This window comes from Streptopelia decaocto (genome assembly GCF_964273445.1).
Source record: "Streptopelia decaocto genome assembly, chromosome: Z".
In the NCBI taxonomy this organism is placed as follows: Eukaryota; Metazoa; Chordata; class Aves; order Columbiformes; family Columbidae; genus Streptopelia; species Streptopelia decaocto.
In genome coordinates, this window is record NC_138657.1 from 34060781 (window position 1) to 34079502 (window position 18722).

The following is an 18722-nucleotide window of genomic DNA, read 5'->3' on the forward strand; positions in this document are numbered from 1 at the left end:
ATGTCTGCTCTGCAATGCTGGTCCACTACATTGCCACTGAGATCTCTCAGCACAACCAAATCAGTCTCCAGTTTAGCAGAAGGGTACTGCTGAAGCAGGTGGAGTGGGGAGCAGCTCTACATCATACAGCCTACAGTCTGATGCCAGAGCCTTCTAATGGGGGATGCATGATGCTGGAACATAACAAGCATAGCAAAGAACTAGACTATCTCCCTACCTCCCACTCCCCATAAGTTTCCTAGGTGTTTCACTAATATTCAGTATATTAGTATGCTTAATGCAGGTATTAGTTATGAGCTAATACTCTCAAGTCTGGACATATCTGCACATGGACACAACAGATTGTTGATGTATCTGTTATGAAATCATTAAAGATGACAAAATACAGAAGCTCTTGCACTAGTTGTGCCCATGGTAATATGGCAGCTCAGACTTTGTATTGCCATTTTGTAGCTAAAGTGTCTGAATTGCAAAAATATCCTGTTGGAAATGCTTGAGTCTTTTTTTGGAGCTAGGCTTTTTTCTCTGTGAATCTATGAATAATAAATGGACTCTCAGGTACATTATACAATACTTTGTATTTAGCATTAAAACCTTGTGATGCTTTTTGCATTACAAGCAAGTGTGTTTTCCATACCTATTATTTCAGACTGTAATTTACACTTCTTGTAATTTGTTTTTGAGAATCTGAACTGGATCTTAGCCTTTGAAGACAATCAACAAGAGGTTCCTTGTTTCTGACTGATTGCTCATAAATCAATACAACCTTGAATAATACTTCACTGAGAAAGAGGATTACAGCCTCCAGCAAGCTGTCTCAAAAACTCACTATTTGGTAAAGAATCTGATGCTGCCAGGAAGAATTAGGTATGTACTGAGAAGACCTAACAGATTCAGCTGCCTCCTTGGAGGACTCAGTCAGAGGACTGCTCAGGTTCTTGCATAGTTTTGGGGTGTAGGCAGAAGTTAGATGTTGCCTAGAAGCTCACACAGCCAAATAAGACAAGCATTTGATTTAAGAGATGAAGAGAATCCAAGTGATATTTGGAGATGAACTACAGGCAAGACCTGTTCCAAGTTTGAGAATGAACTTGGCCTATGGCTGTTCTTTATTACTACACAATCTTTCCATGGCCCTGTCAAAAGGCAGTCTTTTTATTTGGCTGCATTTATTTTTTTCTAGGGGGAAAAAAAATCTTCTCAATTATACCATGAATAATGCATGTTTCTCAAAGGAAAAAAGTTGCCAAATAGGTATTTCTAACTTACCTCTTCGATTAACAGGATCCTTAGCTACATACGCAACATAGTCAGTTGTATCCTGTCAAAAAAATAAGGTATGTACAATGAATGCAAAAAATCTTTGCACTAATCATAGCAAAAGATCACAGTCCCGAGCCTGTTTATTCCTGTGGGCAGAGCCTCAGATGACATGTTTTGCCTTACAGTTACATACTATTTAAACACCGTACAAATATTTATGGGTTTTGGTACTGATACCACCACTTTGTTTTCTCCAGAGTGTGATCTATTTCAGCAGAACTTAAAAATTTCTTCCAAGACCTTTGAAAATCAATTAAACAAATTCAGTAGGATTTGGATCAGGTCTCATTTAGAAGGAAGGAGAATTACAAGTCTTTGTCCTCAAAATACCCAGAGGTTTTTGTTCAGAACGTGAATAATCAAGTGGTTTTGTGGCAGAAGGAGTGGGAGTCACAGCCCTGCTCCTCAGAAATACTGAGCAGCATTGTTTATTCATGTGTGACAAGCAGGCACGCTAACGTTACTGATGACAATGCCATACAGCACAGAGATGCTCAGCTGCTGCTCAGCTGTGACAAGCAGTTTCCCAGGACGCTCTCTCCCAGCCCATAGGCTGGCCCCAGCCATCCCCATTGCCACAGGCCATCTTCTTCGGGGACTTTTTCTTGCTCTCCTGCTTCTCTCACACTCCTCTGCACAAGTGGCACAGACTTTTATCTTCATGCAGATGAAACAGAAAAGACCAGTGCTTCTGGGAAACATGACCCTGCTGGGACATCTGGGAAATGCCATATATCCTTGTTGTGATCAGGAAGTCCTGGTTAGATCCAATATTTCCTGACATGCCTGGCTTGTCAGGTATGGCTAAACCTAACTGAGATATATGTAAGATACACTACAGCTGGCTGCATAAATCTACCCAAAGGATTTTCAGGGGACCAATCCAAGACCATTGACAATTACATCAAGACCTCGTGTCATAAAAAACATCAATCTACAGTTGAAAGATGATAGACTTATTGAGCTTGGCTTTCTTTAGTGCAAGCACACACCACCACCATACACCCAAAACAAATCACTGTGCTGCATATATATACAACTTCCTTCCTAAAGAGAGGGCAAGGGAAATGATGAAGCCTATTAATGGTTCTGGTGACAGATATGTAGCCATATCATGTAATGAATTATTGGAAGGTAATCAGACACAGCAGTAATGAAGTTTGTCTGTAAAAAAAGCAGAGCATAGAATAATAGTCCTAGCATTTTGTCCAGTAATTTCTTAAGCACTCAATGACATAGTGTCTGGGCAATGACTTGAGCAGAAGTAACAATGCATATCAACCAGTAAGCAGATGAGAAAAGAGGTTATACCTATAGACAGAGAGCCTATAGACCTCGCAAATAGAGCCAAGGTAAAGGCCTGTGAGTTGTTCCACAGGTGTCAATACCATTTAATTGTTGCTACTCTTCCTTGCCTGGCTGTGCTGGTTTCTCACTCCATGCTCTCAAATTCTCTGAGGGGCCAGCACATGCTGGGCATTGATCCCCAGAGACCGCTTGGAGGGAAGAGAGTGAATATGCAGATGCAAATTGCGCTGTGCTGTTTAGATTTGGGGCCAGGAAATAGGCCGCAGATAATTTTATTTACTAGTACAGACATAGATAATGGATACATTTATGCCTGAGTAAATCATAGATCTATCTCATAGCCAGTGTGGGTGTAAGAGACTGGAACCACCTACTCTTTATTTCATCTAAAGCTCTCAGATTCAAGCTGACTATGACAAACCATTAAGGACAGGCACATTTCACAATGGCTAAATTAGAAGACTCCTATCAAAAGGCAATACAGGGATGGCCTGATGCAGCAAAGTGGCCCCTGACATTCAAGGACTGAAGACAAGTATGAATGAGCTATAATTTTCACCTCGAAGAAATTGTATTGCAGTGTTAAAATTTCGAGGCGGGGCTGAAACTGAAAAAGTACTGCCTTCAGGGACCTCTGAGAGACCTGCCTTATTAGACCTTATGAGATCTGCCTATCTGAAATTTCCACAGGCATCTCCAAAACCAGATGTCTTGTCTAGCAGCCTGGAAACAGCTACCCAAAGTGCCTATGGATGAAAAATATTTAGTGTATCATAAGGAGGGGCTGAAGAGAGGTAAAGCAGATTCAGAACAGAGTCTTGGAAGTGAACTAAAAGTGATTCTGAAATGGTATGTAAAAGGATTTGGTGGAGCGACTTTCAAGCTCCCATGTACTGACACAGCCAGAAACTGTCTGACTCATTCAATGGGGAATATTGCAAAAATATATATGGTACTCAAGCTGTTCTCCAAGACTTTGGAACACTTCTCCAGTGGATACATTTTGAATGATGGAAGTAATTAATGCTTAGGCAGTGGGACGAAAGATGCAAACATAATTTCTGGTGTGAATGTGTGGCAGATACCCAGAGCAGAAAAGTGGATGGGTTGAGAAGTGGGGCAGCGTCACTTCTATAAAACAAACTTCAAAATTCAAAATAAGGGAAGTATTTCCTGAAGAAACAAGGACACAGACATGGGTTCCTGTTTCAGTATGGCCTTCCTCCATCCATTTTAAATCTCATATGAGGAGATGAGCTTCTGGCTGGAGCCCAGCTGGTTTGCGGGGGACACGGTTTGGTGGTGGCAATCTTCCAACAAGTGGAGATCATTAAGGGCTGATAACAGTTATGCCTGGGTGACCCTCAGCTGGGTTAATAAAGCTGTGACTTAAATCTTATCCTTGCATCTTATCTTCCTCCTTGTGCACACAGGACAAAGGAATCATCTGCTTTATGAACAAGCTTTTGATTTAAAGTTGTGCCAGATACTAGCCCACTGAGACAAGCCTGTAGAGCATCATTAGATACTCATACCTACCCTCTCCACCTCCAGAATGAGATCATCATGCTGTGGTCTTGTTGGGAATGCATCTTTACAATTTCACTGCCTCTTGTAGGCTCCTTTACACCATGCAATTGGATTTCTCTGGTAGCTCACTGACTCAGTAGCATGATTTTTATCTCTCTAAAACATTTGGAAGAGCTTGTTTACTCCAAATCCAATCCCTACTGCTGCCTCTCTCCTCTTTCCTGGTAAATCACTCTATCAGTGGGCAGTGTGCAATGGTGTTTCCAGGACTCAGCATTTGGGATGGCAGATGGGGAGCGAAGAATCTTCTTATGGAGGCAGGGAACTGTGCTAATCACTCCTCTGCCCACTTCAGGAATTGTTCATTTACAGCATCCATTGCAATCTGTTTGATTTCAAAGCTGCTTTTGATGCATTTTTTGTTACCCAAATTATTATGATACGGTGTCCTTTTCCTTTCTGGAACTGAAATGAGCTGAGGGGAGCTATACTAATACTGAAGTTTGCCCTTATGTTTTCTGAGGATAGAAAAATGAACAGAAAAAGTGCCAAGAATATTCAGATTAACAGAGTTGAACTAAGAGAATTTAATTCACAAAGCAGTCTAGAAATTGCCTTACCTGTAGTACATGGCTGATAAATGACAGTTAATCATATGATGGAGGAATAGGCGGATCCATTCAAATAATCTAGGTTTTAAAGCTTTCAAACTTCTAAGGTAAGAGGTGAGCAAAGTCTCTATTTTATAATTCTCCCATTGCTGGGTGACAAATACTCTTTAAGCAAATTTAATATGTCTTTGGATGGGCTGCTTGTAAAAACAGAGAAAAGCAAAGAAGTCTGCCCTTCGATTTAAATGAACCACATACATAGCTGTATCTGAAAGCTTCGCAAAACTAGAAAGATCTGGGCTTTTCCTGAAAGCCTGTCTTCAAACTGCATAAGTGTAGTGAATATACTTGAAGGCTGTATTTAGCACAGTCTTCTTAATGTACACTTAGAGACAAGAAGAAAAGAAACAAATGCACACATTGCTATAAATATAACTGCAACATAATCTATTGCCATTTAAAAAAAAATAGTCAGGACAAAAATTCACACGATACCCATAGGAACATACTACATTACTCTGAAAAACAGAGCCCTGCTTATCAGTTATTATACGAATGCTCACAGCCATCCGATTCTTTTCATTTCAGTCATTCAAAAAGGAGGATTTATGACTGCTTGTCAGTTGTTTCCCCCAAAAAGAGTTTGATGGCAACAATCAAGGAGAATTTATGAAATAAGAAACAGGAGCTATTGTGGTTATATTTTTCTTTCAGTAAGCTATGCAATAAATTTTGCCACACAGCCCTCATAAAGCAATATCTATGTGGTGGAAAGCTTTAAAGAAACGCTTACCGGGTCACCTCCAGACGCAAAGGAAATGGATTGCATATGGTGATTCGCTATGATCTGTATGGATTAGAAAGAATATGTGTCAGTCAGTAGATTTTCTTACAGTTCACCCTTTTGATTTCTTTTTTGGTTTGTATGGGGGTGAAAATCCAAAACCAAGATCAAAATGACCTCTGCATTTCACCTACAAGGAGTGCAAAGAGTAGCATGGTAATATAAACAAACTTAAGGATTGATGTATCTATTCTATATTCTTTAAAACCTAGAAGGATACAGCAAAATTGCTAAATGTGCTCAGAACTCCAGTAAATCATAGAGATATGTCACATAGTATATTCAGAGAAATTTTCATCTGCTAAAACTCACTTTCTTTATTACAGATAGTGATGAATGGAGCAAAGGGTCCTATTCATCAAAGTACTTTTCTGCTGATGCTGCTCTGGTGAAATCAATGAAATCATGCCAATCTGCACACCAGCTAAGGTTTCTAACATTGCTTCCCATACCTACTGCATCATTTGATGTTTCAAACACCAATATGCAATATGCAAACAGAATTTTGAATCTAGCTGCAACATAGCATTGTGGACAAAATCTCAGGCATTCTTCAGGGCATTTGAAATTCAATTTGCTTATGTACAACTTGAACTAATATGATATATCCCTGGAAAGAGACAAATTGTTGTGAACCTCTAATACAAGGAGAACAGCTCTGCTCCATTGCTATACTGAGATTTAACTTATGAAATCTTTCAATAATTAAATCATGTAACAACCAAGAAAGAAAAGGTCATTTGAAAGTACATTTCACTTGATCATTTAAGTCACAGACACCATGCCAAGGAATTTGTCTGGTATAGGACAGGTCCCTTATTTAGTGCCCCACAGCATGTGATAATAGTTATCTGGATCTTAATTGCCCACTTTGGAGAGGGTACCTCATAGTTTAGAAAACTGGGACTAAAAATATATTATCTGGGATGTTTTCCCATCCTGCATCTTAAAGACCTGAACTAGCAACTATCTTCCTTGGAAAGAAAAAAGCCTGACATGAGTTTCTCTGCATCTTGCTGTTTCACCAACTCAAAGAGTTCACAAATATTTGTAGTGCTTTTTTTCATCTAAAGAGTTCTTCATTTTCAATACTCCTGCCTGTCCCACAGCAGACTCTGAAAATACAGTTAATTTTTAAGTTTTCAGCAGTTAATTCTTGTTCTATTACTTGTCAGCGAGGATTTCCTTCTCTTTTTCCCATAAAGAAGTGAACACAGTGATAGAGATTAACTAGTGCAGATTTGTTACACATTTAATATTGTCACTGTCTTGAATTGTGCAAATAACTTGATCTTTTAGTTCACCATCAAAAAAAAAAAACCACAGGAAAATTATTCCAGATTGCCCCTAAACATATTTTTCCAAATTTTGAGAAAACTTGAAAGCGCTTAAAACCACCAGTTCAAGTTGGACCTTTGTTTTGTTTTGTTTTGTTTTAATTCCACAGGTAAACAATTTAGTTTAGTTTAGTTTTAATCAGGGTTATTTCCCACTCCGTACCGCCCCCCATATCAAAATACTTAAATAAGTATAATAAGCAATTACCAATAAGTATAATAAGCAAATTACCAACACCTTGCATTGCTTAAAAAAACTATTCACTAATGTTAGCACATAGTTTAGGAATATTCTAGTCTACCCAAATCTGCATTTTAAACAAATAAACAAAACAAAATCAACTTCCACTCATGCCTGCTTAAAATATCTACAAAACTGTTGCGCAGGGATACGTGCAATTGCCTTCTTGCTACCCCAAGGTCCAAACCCCATGTCTTGTCTTTTCTTTCCTTCCAGCCCCTCTGGGAAAAAAGATGCTATTATAGAAGTTCACAGCCATCTTCCTGGGTGGGGGCCCAAAGGGCAAAGCTGCTGGGCCAGGCTTATTTTCAAATCAAATGCTTGGCACAAAGAAGAAACAAGGGAGACCACAGCCAGACTGGGGAAATCTGAGAAACCAGATGTTTCCCAGGCCTGCAGTACTCAGTCCAAACCTATATTAAAAAGAATGATGTGAGAGAAAGATAAACAGGTTTTTTAACTCAGAAAAAAAAAGGCAAAACATCTCAGGGAGGATTCTTCCCTGGGATGAATCAGTTTAACTCCATTTCTACCCTGACATTAGCTAAACACAAGGTGATTTTCAGGGTTTGGCTCTTTTTTGGTATATGTAATTTACATCAAGTTCCTGTGCTTCTGACTGGGAGCAACTGTCCTTATGAAAAGCACTGCTGTGTATACACCATTAAAAGGCTTCAAACTACTACAGCCAGCCATAATGCTGCTCCCACAATCTGTGCTTACTGCAGAAGATTATGATGTTTTCTCAGTAAGGATCAGAACGAAGATAAATCAATGAAAACATAATAATAATAAACAGTATGCTTTTTAATAGACAGTGTATGTATTCCTTCTTGTTCTTTAATCCTGATGCTCCTAAGGACAGCAGGTTGGTTTGGTTTTTTTCTCTCTAGCTGTATCTGGGCAGAAGTTGCGTGCCCTGACACAGTATGTGGCTCACAGCAAATACACAGCAGTGACTACGCATGTCTGTCTGCTTTCTCTTGTATACGTATACCCTGAGCAAGGATTTTTCTCATCTCATACATCATTCACAACCCACTGCAGTGATTCCCCAAAGTCTGTCTGTACCTTCAGCACAATGAAGAAGAAGAAATGGGCTACTTGACAAAGGCTGCCTTGTCTCTCTAAAAGACTGGCATTTCACTGCACTGCAAAATCCCTGAGGCTGTATTTTTAGCAGCACCTCAGGAACAGATTGCCCTTAAGGCTCTAAATGAGAAGAATGACAACAAAATTGGGGATGTGCATTGAGTCCTTTAGTCACTTACTCCAAATGTATTGCTTTTAACACTCTGAAAGTTAGTAATTGTACCCAACAAGAACTCCCACGACAAGAAAATGCCATTTCATGTCATAAGTCTTTTAAGAGCAAAGCTACCTGAAACATGGAAAGAAGAAAATAATTCAGCAGAGCTGTGTTGAATACTGGAATAAACTATGACTCCTACTATGCTTTATATTCTGCTTTCATTCATTTTATAGTCGCTATTGTAGAATAACAACTTTGAGCAACTGAGTATTTTTGCAGACAGCAAATAATTTTGCAGTTGGCTGTTTATCAAAAGCCCCACCAATTAATATGGCAGTTACACTCACCTGTTTTGTATCCGGAGTCATTAGGTTTAAGCTGGTGGTGGAGATATTCAGCATTATGCTCATTCCTGCAAACTGAAGATTGCTCTTTCCCAAGATGCTAGAAAGAACTTTGCTTGGTGGCTGTGAGGTGGGGGGAAAAAAGCACATTTTTGTTCTCTCTTTAACTGGGATGACCTTCATTGTATGCAGAGTTAGCTGCAATCTTAAAGGTTTCTAAAAGTTACTGACTTTTCAAAGATCATTTCATTGCAACAGCTGTTTTCCTCTGGAGATAATTTCTCATTTATACTAATACTAGTAAGACTGATAATGCAAATACTAATAACAATAATGATGATAGCTAGGCAGGTATTCATCCACTCTTGACTCAACAAAATAGGGTTTCTGTGAGATATTAAAGTCTAATATTCACCAAGGGACCACATGAGCAGACTAAGATTAATACCTTAAGTCAGCATCTTAAAATGGCATTTTCTTACTCTGTAAAAACAGCCTCAACTCCTGAAAATAAATCTGTTGTTTGCTCTGCATCTACTGACTGCTTTGCTCCCTTCCCAAATGGAAAGTGGGACTCCAGTGATACCAACAGAATACTCACAAAAGGGGATACACAGTGTTATTATGCTTGTTGACTTCTCAGCAGTAGGTAAAAGCCCAGACTTAGGCTAAAACGTCTGTACACTGGGGTATTAAAGATTACACCTAATTCAGAGAATAAGTATAAAGTGTGGGAATATATCAAAAGCGATGCTATAACATTGATAACTTTTGCAGGCCTTTCAATAGATCTTAGGAGGTTTTGTAGCAATGCAAGTTATGTGGCCAAAGCAAAGTTTACAAACTTCTCACCTCTGACAGCTACAAGGAACCACATAGATTCATGAGAGCAGCCTCATTCAGGTAACCACAGCCCGTGCAAAACCAGGCTGCCCACCAATAACAGACCAAGTCCTTCCACTTGCTGTACTTGAACTGATGAATATTTATGCTGGTCATTAGGATACAAAAAGCTGTGACTGGAGGCAGTGTTCTTCTGCCACTGTATTTGCATTTGAACTAAGCTTGTCCCTAGGAAGATGGATACACTTGTGATTCTTTACTCCTTAAACCTTACATATACGCAGTTTTAGCTTCTTTTCCTTCTGTTTAATTAAAAATACACTACTTACATACTGTTTGTATGTAATATTTGTGGTGCACTATCTTAACTTTGGCATCTTATTTCACTAACTTCTCTTTCAAAGAAACCCTTTTGAATACTGTCATTTCTTTTCTTTCCTTAAATCCTCTTCATTGCAAGCTCATGCCTAAGGATCACCTGCCCACAGTGTCAGAAAAGTGTGAAAACTTGGCCTCAAGAAGTACATGTCACCCTAATCAAATTAATAAGCCACTAGTGGCAAAACCACGATGAAGGTAGAGATTGGCAAAAGATATCTGTAACACTTATCTGAAATTTTGTTACTTGGCAAGTTTTCTTCTCAGCCAGTAGACTTACTTTAAAAACACTATTTCTTGTTAATAACTAATAAGCAATGTTGCTTCCAAAACCAGTTATACAGCAAGGTGTCTCACTAGGCACTTGGGACCGTTTAACCTACTTTTCCAATGATATTTTGCATCATTTTGCTTTTCAAGGAAAAAGATACTTTCCTCTTCATTTTCAGGTTTAAAAGCAAAAGCCAGAGAACGTAGGAATGCCAATGTGATAAATTGGTTGGCAGGATGGGAAACCACAACCTTAATTTCTGAGACACTCGCCAATCATGCTGTGACATATGTTGTCATATATGCCTTATTTTGCCAGGGGAAGAGTCTCCATTGCAAACAAATGGCATTTCATCCCATTCCTTTCTGCTGGGATTCTACCTAGACAGTGGAGCAGCTGGAGAACCAGACAGATCTTTTCCTTCACCTGCTTGTTCTCCTGTGCCCAACAACACACACAAGGGCTATAATTCATTGCTTTCTATGCTTCTTCCCTTAGAGTCAGCATTAAATCCCAGCTTTGCTAGCAGGCCCCTGGAAGAGCAGGCAGTGCAATCCTGTTGATAGCCATCAGTGTAGGAGCCGAGACAAGGTTCCACCCACTCCTTGCCTGCAGATCCTAATGCCTACCACACAAATAAGAATACAAGCATGCTGATAACTGTGTCAGGCCAATTCCCGCTGGACCTGCCATCAGTGCTGGCCACTGAGCATCAGAAACAGGTGTTTATGGAAAGAGCATAGGGAAGAGATGACCACCTGATATGTTCTCTCCATTTCCAGAAATTGTTGATTTCCGAACTCATTAATTGTTACTGGGAGAGGTATGCTCCAAGAACAGATCTAATCACTTTCAAAACTGTGTATGTTTCTGGCCTCTGCAATAGCTTCCAGCACCTACTTCCACAATTTACTTATGCATTCTATGAAAAGGCATTTATTTTTGTTTGTTTTAAGCTGTCCACCTGCAATCTACAAAAGAAAGACAAGGAGGAGTTTCTACAGTAGGAACATAGAGGCAGGCCACAGTCTTTTCTCTAGATGTACTCGAACTTCTAGAAGCCTATAAAAGCAAATCGTGATCAAAGGGCAAGAGGCAACATACAGTAGGTGAAAACAGCCAATACTTTAAATGATCAATGATCTGCAATTCTCAAAGCTGCTATAAAGTCACCTGCCTGATGTGTCTCATCTCCTCTGTGTTGAACTTAGAAAAAACAGTCAACTGTACCATAAGAAAAGAAAAATACCTTTCGTTTCTTGAAGGCTCCTTTGGTACCAGGTACAGCTTCACAAACGCGACTGATTGCTTCCCTGAAGAGACAGAAAAAAGCTTTATGTCAGACGTGTGGGTTCCTTCATTATACTTGAAATGCACTGGCAGAGGACAGCTTCGGACCATATTTCTGTTCACAAGTGAGGATAGTCAGCAAGTCAGTTAGCTCTCTTCTCAAGGCAAAAACAGGTGGCATTCAAATTTAGATTACTTCAGTGTGAAGTGAAATACAGTAAACAGTCAATGTTAGTGTAACAAAGAGTATCTTGAGAACTACAAAAGACTTTTTCTTATCAGACATCAGAATATTTGTCTTAATACCTTCTTCCATGCCTCATTTTTGTACCTTATTAAGCCAAGAGGAATCAGATCATAAGACATGTCTTTAATCAACACTGCTTTACATGTTTCTTGTAATGTAAGGGACAGTAACTATCATTTTCTCACTACTATACGGTGCACTTTTCCAGTTGGAGCAAAACCACCTGGCTTTGAATAATATCAGAACCCTAAAATATTCCTGGTAATATGCATGTTTTATACGATATAATCTACAAAATTTTAACTGATTTTTTAATAGAATCTGAATAATTTATTTGTGGCTCTATTTTTACATTGTAAGCAAAATTAATGCCATTAACATTTTGCTTCAGTTTTCTAATGCGGCTTCATTCTTCTTCTCATCCTACTCAGGTTGAATGAAAGAATTGCATGTTGAAAATGAATTTGGATTCATAATCTCTCATAGGAGAGTAACTGTGTACTACAGAAACTCTTGAAATCATATTGCTACAAACAAATCTTATAGATCCTTTCAGTATTTAACAACTTATTAACTGAATAATCAATCTGCTCGGTATTTCAAATTCACTTCTGTGCACGCAGAGACCTTCCTGCGACCATTAGCTACAAAGCTGTAATAGACCAGTCCCATTAAAACTGTAAGACTGAACAGTTGCACAGGGATGAGTAAAGGTGACTCCAAACTTTAACTGTTTTAAATATAGATTGAGACTAACAGCATACTATATTTAGACCTAAAGACATGCAAATTACATGCATTTTAGGAAAGAAATAAAAAAACACACACAGAATGGGAGACAATGAGCTACAAGCTAAATAATAGTCAAAATCATCAAAACTTTGAAACATCACCTTGATAAAAAGATAAATTATTTTAATTATATGCCATGTGCAGGATGATATTTCAACTACGTGTTAAGTGAAAGCACAGGATCAACAACTGAGTCAGAAGACAAATGTCATATACATATCCGCATTCAACATATAATGGCTCAGCAAACGTCACAGATTTAACTGGTTGCAATCAGTAATCGCTATATAGTTATGCCTTGGTTGCTTTTACCTAGGGCCCAATCTGAAGTTCAAGTCACCTAAAAGAATCATATTAATTTATTATATTTGGGTGGTGTGTTGTTGTGGGGGTGGAACAGCCCCTACAGCAGGTTTAAGGTCCTGTCATTCTGAAGAATCATGAGGTTTATAGAAAGAGATAGTAAAAAAAGCTTTCAGTCATACAATCCTTTCATGAGGTCCAGAGGAGAGCTTGTTTGTTCCACAGCTTGTATTTTTCTTTTTTTTTTCTTTTTTTATCTCCCCAGTTACATCTGGTCATCTATTAAAGTTGCCTCTCACTACAAACCCTGCCTTGCACATGCCCTCAGACCATCACAGCTAGAACCGCACATCTCACAGCTCAGCACTTGTGTTTAGTTCCTGCACTTACCACAATGCTTCTTTGACTCCAAACAAGTGTTTTAGTTAAAATAGCTACTAACTTTTCTTACAGAGCAAGTAAAAATTGCATGGTTTTAAGGAGCAGCCCTGAGGCACCTCTGAAACACCGTATGGCAAGCATCACACTTTGTGATCATCATGATACTGAGACATAGGTTTCTCATTAAAATATAATCAGGAAAAAGAAATACTATTCTTCTCCACTAAAAATGCTTTTATTTGATTCAGGAAAAGCAAACAGGCATTATGTCATACAGAGCTATCCCCTCAGCCTTGCCACTGAGCTTAAGCGTCTGGTTTCCCATCACTTTCTTGCACCAAACCAAATCCTTTGCAGGCAATGGGGTGGGAAGTCCAGGTCTGTGGCAGTGCCCAGCCTGCTGCTGTACTTCAGACCCATGCTGCTCGCTTCTCCAGGTGTGCCTGAGCTTCCCAGGCATGTTGACTGCAAGCTGCTGACACAGAGGCATCACCAGCACTTCATCCTCTTTGTCTCCCCCCGAGGCCTGATTAGCGCACTGAGATCCCTCATAGGTTTTGCCTCTCACAAAAAGGATTTGTATTTCAGAGATACGAACTGTGCTTGAGGGGTAAATTGCCTGTAACTTCCTCTCTCTTACTATTTGCATCCACCATCTTCTCTCTCTCTAGCAGCAACATGGAGTAGGTAGGAAGGCAATTTGCAGGCCACCACACCTGACAAAAACAAACAAACAAACAAACAAACAAACAAACAAAACCAAACAAGCTTGTTATTTTTCTGGTGCAGGGCTGGGATTTGTAGTGGGTTTTGCCTCTTCTGCCTGCCAGCTTCTGATAATCAGACATAAGCGCGTTACTCAATAGACCCATCTGACTCGAGGACCTTGTTGATCAAACTGCCACTTGAGTGTAGGAGAGGAAATGCACCAGCTGAAGAGGCTGGAGCCCAGGCCTGAGGGCTGGCAAGGCAGCCTCAGTTATTGTGTGTGTGCCCTGCCTCGGCAGAGCCAGCAAAGCAAGAAGTATCTGAAAATCTAGAATACATTAATACATCCTCTCGCTCAGTAACAAAGCGCTGTAGGTTTTCCAACCACCTGCCTTCCTTTTAGTAAAATATCTTGGTTTCACCAAACTTGATGTTCCCAGAGTCTGCAGGAAGACTGGAAGTGGAGGGAAGGAACTGAGAAAGGTTGACAGCTTCTTGAGATACAGGTCAGATGAGGCAGGATGTCTGAGTGAAAAACTGACAATTGTTTTGAGTTTGTTTTTTGAAACTCTGTGAATCCTAGATGTGCTCAAGAAACTTCAGGTTTTAAGTTAGCAATGCTTTTGGTGAAAATGCTGGGAGTCTCAGAAAATATATTCATAAAGCAGTTCTGGCTCAGCAAGGTCAGAGCAGCCTGGCAGCAACTTTGTGTACCTACAACAAAAGGCACAGTACTTTTCCCACCTAGGAGTTAAAGAGTCTTAAAGAAGTATCTGATGAAAACTAGAAGAAAAAGGATGGCTGAGTATCTGCCACCACACTGATAGGTACTTTTTCCAGGGGAAGGTTCCTGGATCTCTCTGTTCAGAATATTCTAGATCATCTGGGCGGGGGGGGTGGAGGATGGTCAGGGATGGTCATGTGGAAAAGACATCCTAAAGACTTATTTCCAGTTTGCATAGCCAGACAGCACAGGGCAGACATAAGCTGCTTTTTTTTTTTTTTCAGAAAATTGAATTTGCAAATGCCTCTTCAGCACTAACACCTGAGCCTCAAATTAAGCCTGGAAATAGATATTGCTGCTAGGTTGAGAGTGCTGTTACCCAGCTTGTGCATGCAAACACTTGTGTAAGGAAGACAAAAGCAGAAGTTCTGGACATATCTGCATGGCTAAACAGTTGCACAGAGTTTGGAAAAGTTGGATGCAACTACAATTTCTTCCTTTCCAGTAAGAAAGTTATCCAACATAAGCACACATTACACCTTCCTAAGCCACATGCTGTTTCATGAGCTATGCTCAGATAAACACCAGTGTAGAGTTATCTTGATCTCTGGTAAAATTAGCTACTGTGCTGTCTGCAGTAGGGACCACATGCTGAGTTCCAAATCTGTCTGAGTATTTTCTGCCTTGCAGATGGTCATACCGTGGAGTCACTTTCTTGGCACACAGGATGTTGTGTATTTTGAGTATAACTTGAGCACACAAATGTATCCAGTGAAAAACTACGGATAGGTGTTTTCAGAGGCTGACCTATTCTGCTTTAAAGTGACTTGATACCACTCTGAGACAGAAAAAAAAGACATTTTACATTGCCATTTCATTCCATTAAAAAGGCTAATGCCCTGATATTTTTCATAGCTTTAGTCATATTTTACTCTGTTATAGAAAGCAGCCCACTCAGGAAGCTCAAATCTGCTCCTCTATGAAACACCATCACATGAAAATACCCTCCCTTCTTGTGCTTTCAATGATTATTTTGGCTGTGATGCTAGGTTTTGTTGTTGCTGTTTTAAATTACTATGATTTAATTGATTAAAAACCAGAATTCTGGAACTCATATTTCAGGGAAATTACAAGCACATACAAATTACACAGATTTTCTCAACACGTTTGGAAAAAGTATAACCATCTCAAATATCTAGATGAGAAACTGTGACTAGTTTTCAGTCTGAAATGTTTTGTATGATAAAACTTTAAACTATGGATATTCTGTTGCTAACATCTTCTAGTATCTTGTAGTTCCCATGTTTATCTTTGCCACCTCCAAAACACAGGGCTTCACAGGTTAAAAAATAGACATTAAAAGGTGAACTTTATACATGAAAGCATTACATGTCTCAAAAATTTGTACAGAAGGTTTTGAGTTATTTCTTAACAGCATTATATCCCCACCAATTTTGCTGAATAATTTATAAATCATTACCAAGTGTGGCACTACTATTTACTAAAGAGAAAGAAAGTTATATCAAATATAAAAATAACTTGGTTCTGAAAAAGAAAAAAATTGAGACCAAAAATACCTTTTCAGAAATCCGTTTAATAATTTAAATACTACTTGTTCATTTGCCAAATAGGCAAAATGATCGTGTGCTGTCTGAAGTATCACAGGCAACAATTCACAAGCTCTCAAGATTTCATGATATTACTGTTTACAGAACTTCAATTGCCAACTGGCAAATTGACCGTGTCTGGAAGATGTAAGGCTGAGAAGCAGCCAAGGAACACAGAACAGAGAATGGATGGGGAGGCTGTGTGGCATGGATGCACCCACTGCCCAAATTCAGGGTACCATGCCCTGGAAGAGACCCCTCCAGAAAGTGGCGCAGAGACCAAGCAATGCCATTTGTTACACCAGCCTGATGGCAGTGGAACCTGTCCTGACTGCACAAGTGAAAGAAAACCTGGAACAAAAGGTGAGTGGGATAAGGAAACATTGGCAGATATGGCACACAAGCTGTTGTCACTCGTAGAGCAAGGAGACGATGACTCCTCCTTTTCTCCCCCTTAGCTCCTCATTTTATTTCTTGAAATTGAGTTTTTTCACACGTAGAAAATCTACAAGTAGAAAATAAAAGGAAGATGGCCGACTTCATTTTTGGTTTATTGAATAAACTTTATACAGTAAAAGGTTAGGCTTTGGCAACTGTTAGACATAGAGTTCCACATGTTATTAGGTATGTAGTACGCAATCTGTGTGATGGTTGTTATCCATACACTCCTGCATCTTCACGTCAATGTACTAATAGAAATGGATGCACTTGAGAGAACTCTTGCTTCTTCTGCCCAAGAAACTTTTTATCCATTGGTATGCACAATGGCAGCTCTGTTCTCAGTATTTATAGATGATCTAACTTCATGAAATATTTGAGGCAATTTCTGTACAATCTTCACTTTCTTTTGTAACATTAAAGTAAGTTTCAGAAACCCTGTTTCGTTCATCAGTCACAGAGAAGTCTACCTGATCTTGATGACTTCTTCTAACACAGCAGTTCTGAACAACGAATATTTTTAGAAATGTAGAGTGACACTGTTTATCCAGTAACACACCTTATTTAGATATATCTGTCCACTCTGCATGCACACACAGGCAGATTTCTGCTTAGCAAAACTGGAGCAAACAGATCAAGTTTTTCTTTACAGCTATAACAAATGCATGCCACAAACAGGCAATGCCATAGAGGCATACAGCTGCTCCTCCACTCCTGAGAACACAGTCGTATATACCTGCAATTAACCTTTATTTAGACTCTGACAATCTTGGTCCAAAACTTGGGGTACCTTTCAAGGAGGAAACCTCTTAAAATATTTGTTGCAGGATTTATAGACATAAAGTGAGGGTATACAAAACCTTGATGTCGAATGCACACTTACAAAAGCCTTTCTTCTGCATCACCCTCCACCTGTCAAGAGCAAGGTCAATGATACAAAGAAACTGAAGAAAAATGTACTTGGAGGTTTAGATCTGTTGGGTAGCTCCAACCCTTTAAAGTCTTTCGTGACATTCAGACCTGACTCAGGCTGGTCTTCGCTGTTGACTCTAGTAGTGGTCAGGGAGATGGAGAGAAAAAAACCTCTTTTCTGTTGCTAAATCAGGATCATAGTAACCTCCAAACTGGGTCCAGCCTCAGGTCATTTACTCAAAAAGTAGCCCATAGCAGGTATTTCAAAGGAAGACCTAGGAAACCTTACAGAAGTAAAATGAAAAAATTCAGTCTAATGAATACTCTTCTCTAATCCCTAATTGGCTTCATGTCCAAAGCAGGACTTCAGAGAGAGATATCTTCCAAAACCTCTTTTTCATTAGAGAATTAAATTTCTAACACTGCCCTTTTGAATAACCCCATAAGATATATGACATTTTATAAATATACAAACTATATTTGCTAAAAAGGACTGTCCAGTGGTGATGAACTGTGTGATGTGATTGGATATGTCATATGAAACACACCCAAATTCCTTATGCCTTCTTTTCTCTGTGTAATCAAACTGCTAGGTGCTATTAGTAGAAGAACTTGAGATTGTCTCTGTTTCCAAGGTGCCAGGCAGTCGTTAACTTTGCCCTGTGATTTGAATTTAAAACAATTTAAGACCACTCTGTCTCAGTCCTTCTGCTTCTGCAGAACCAACTGCAGTCATCAGATTTCTGAAAATTCAGCCTACAGGTGTGCCAAAACTGTTTTCCTGATCATTTGGCTTTCAAGTCTCCACCTTTCCCATCCTCTGAGAGGCTCTTTGCTTTCTCAAAAAGGCAAGTGGAATTGGGGGAGCTCAATGAATTATTCTAACTCAGGTTTTGCATTACCATATATTAGTTGAATTAATCCAAATACTACCTAACATGTTCTCCACTAATTCTACATTGAAAATGAAAGATTTCAAGTTAAACGTAGAAAGGTCTATTTATTCTAACCTATTTCTGTGCTAAACTAGCCCATGTA

General features: G+C 39.3%; 1 protein-coding gene across 1 annotated transcript in view; it reads right to left on the bottom strand.

The window, feature by feature from the left end:
* Positions 1–18722, bottom strand: part of SHC3 (SHC adaptor protein 3) — a gene marked incomplete at its 5' end in the record, with an annotated part of 56655 nt that overhangs the window by 12192 nt on the left and 25741 nt on the right. Inside the window, 4 exons of the mRNA XM_082074873.1 lie at positions 1270–1321; positions 5566–5619; positions 8794–8913; positions 11532–11595. Coding sequence (XP_081930999.1) covers positions 1270–1321; positions 5566–5619; positions 8794–8913; positions 11532–11595 — 290 coding nt within the window. The remainder of the gene's footprint in view (positions 1–1269; positions 1322–5565; positions 5620–8793; positions 8914–11531; positions 11596–18722) is intronic.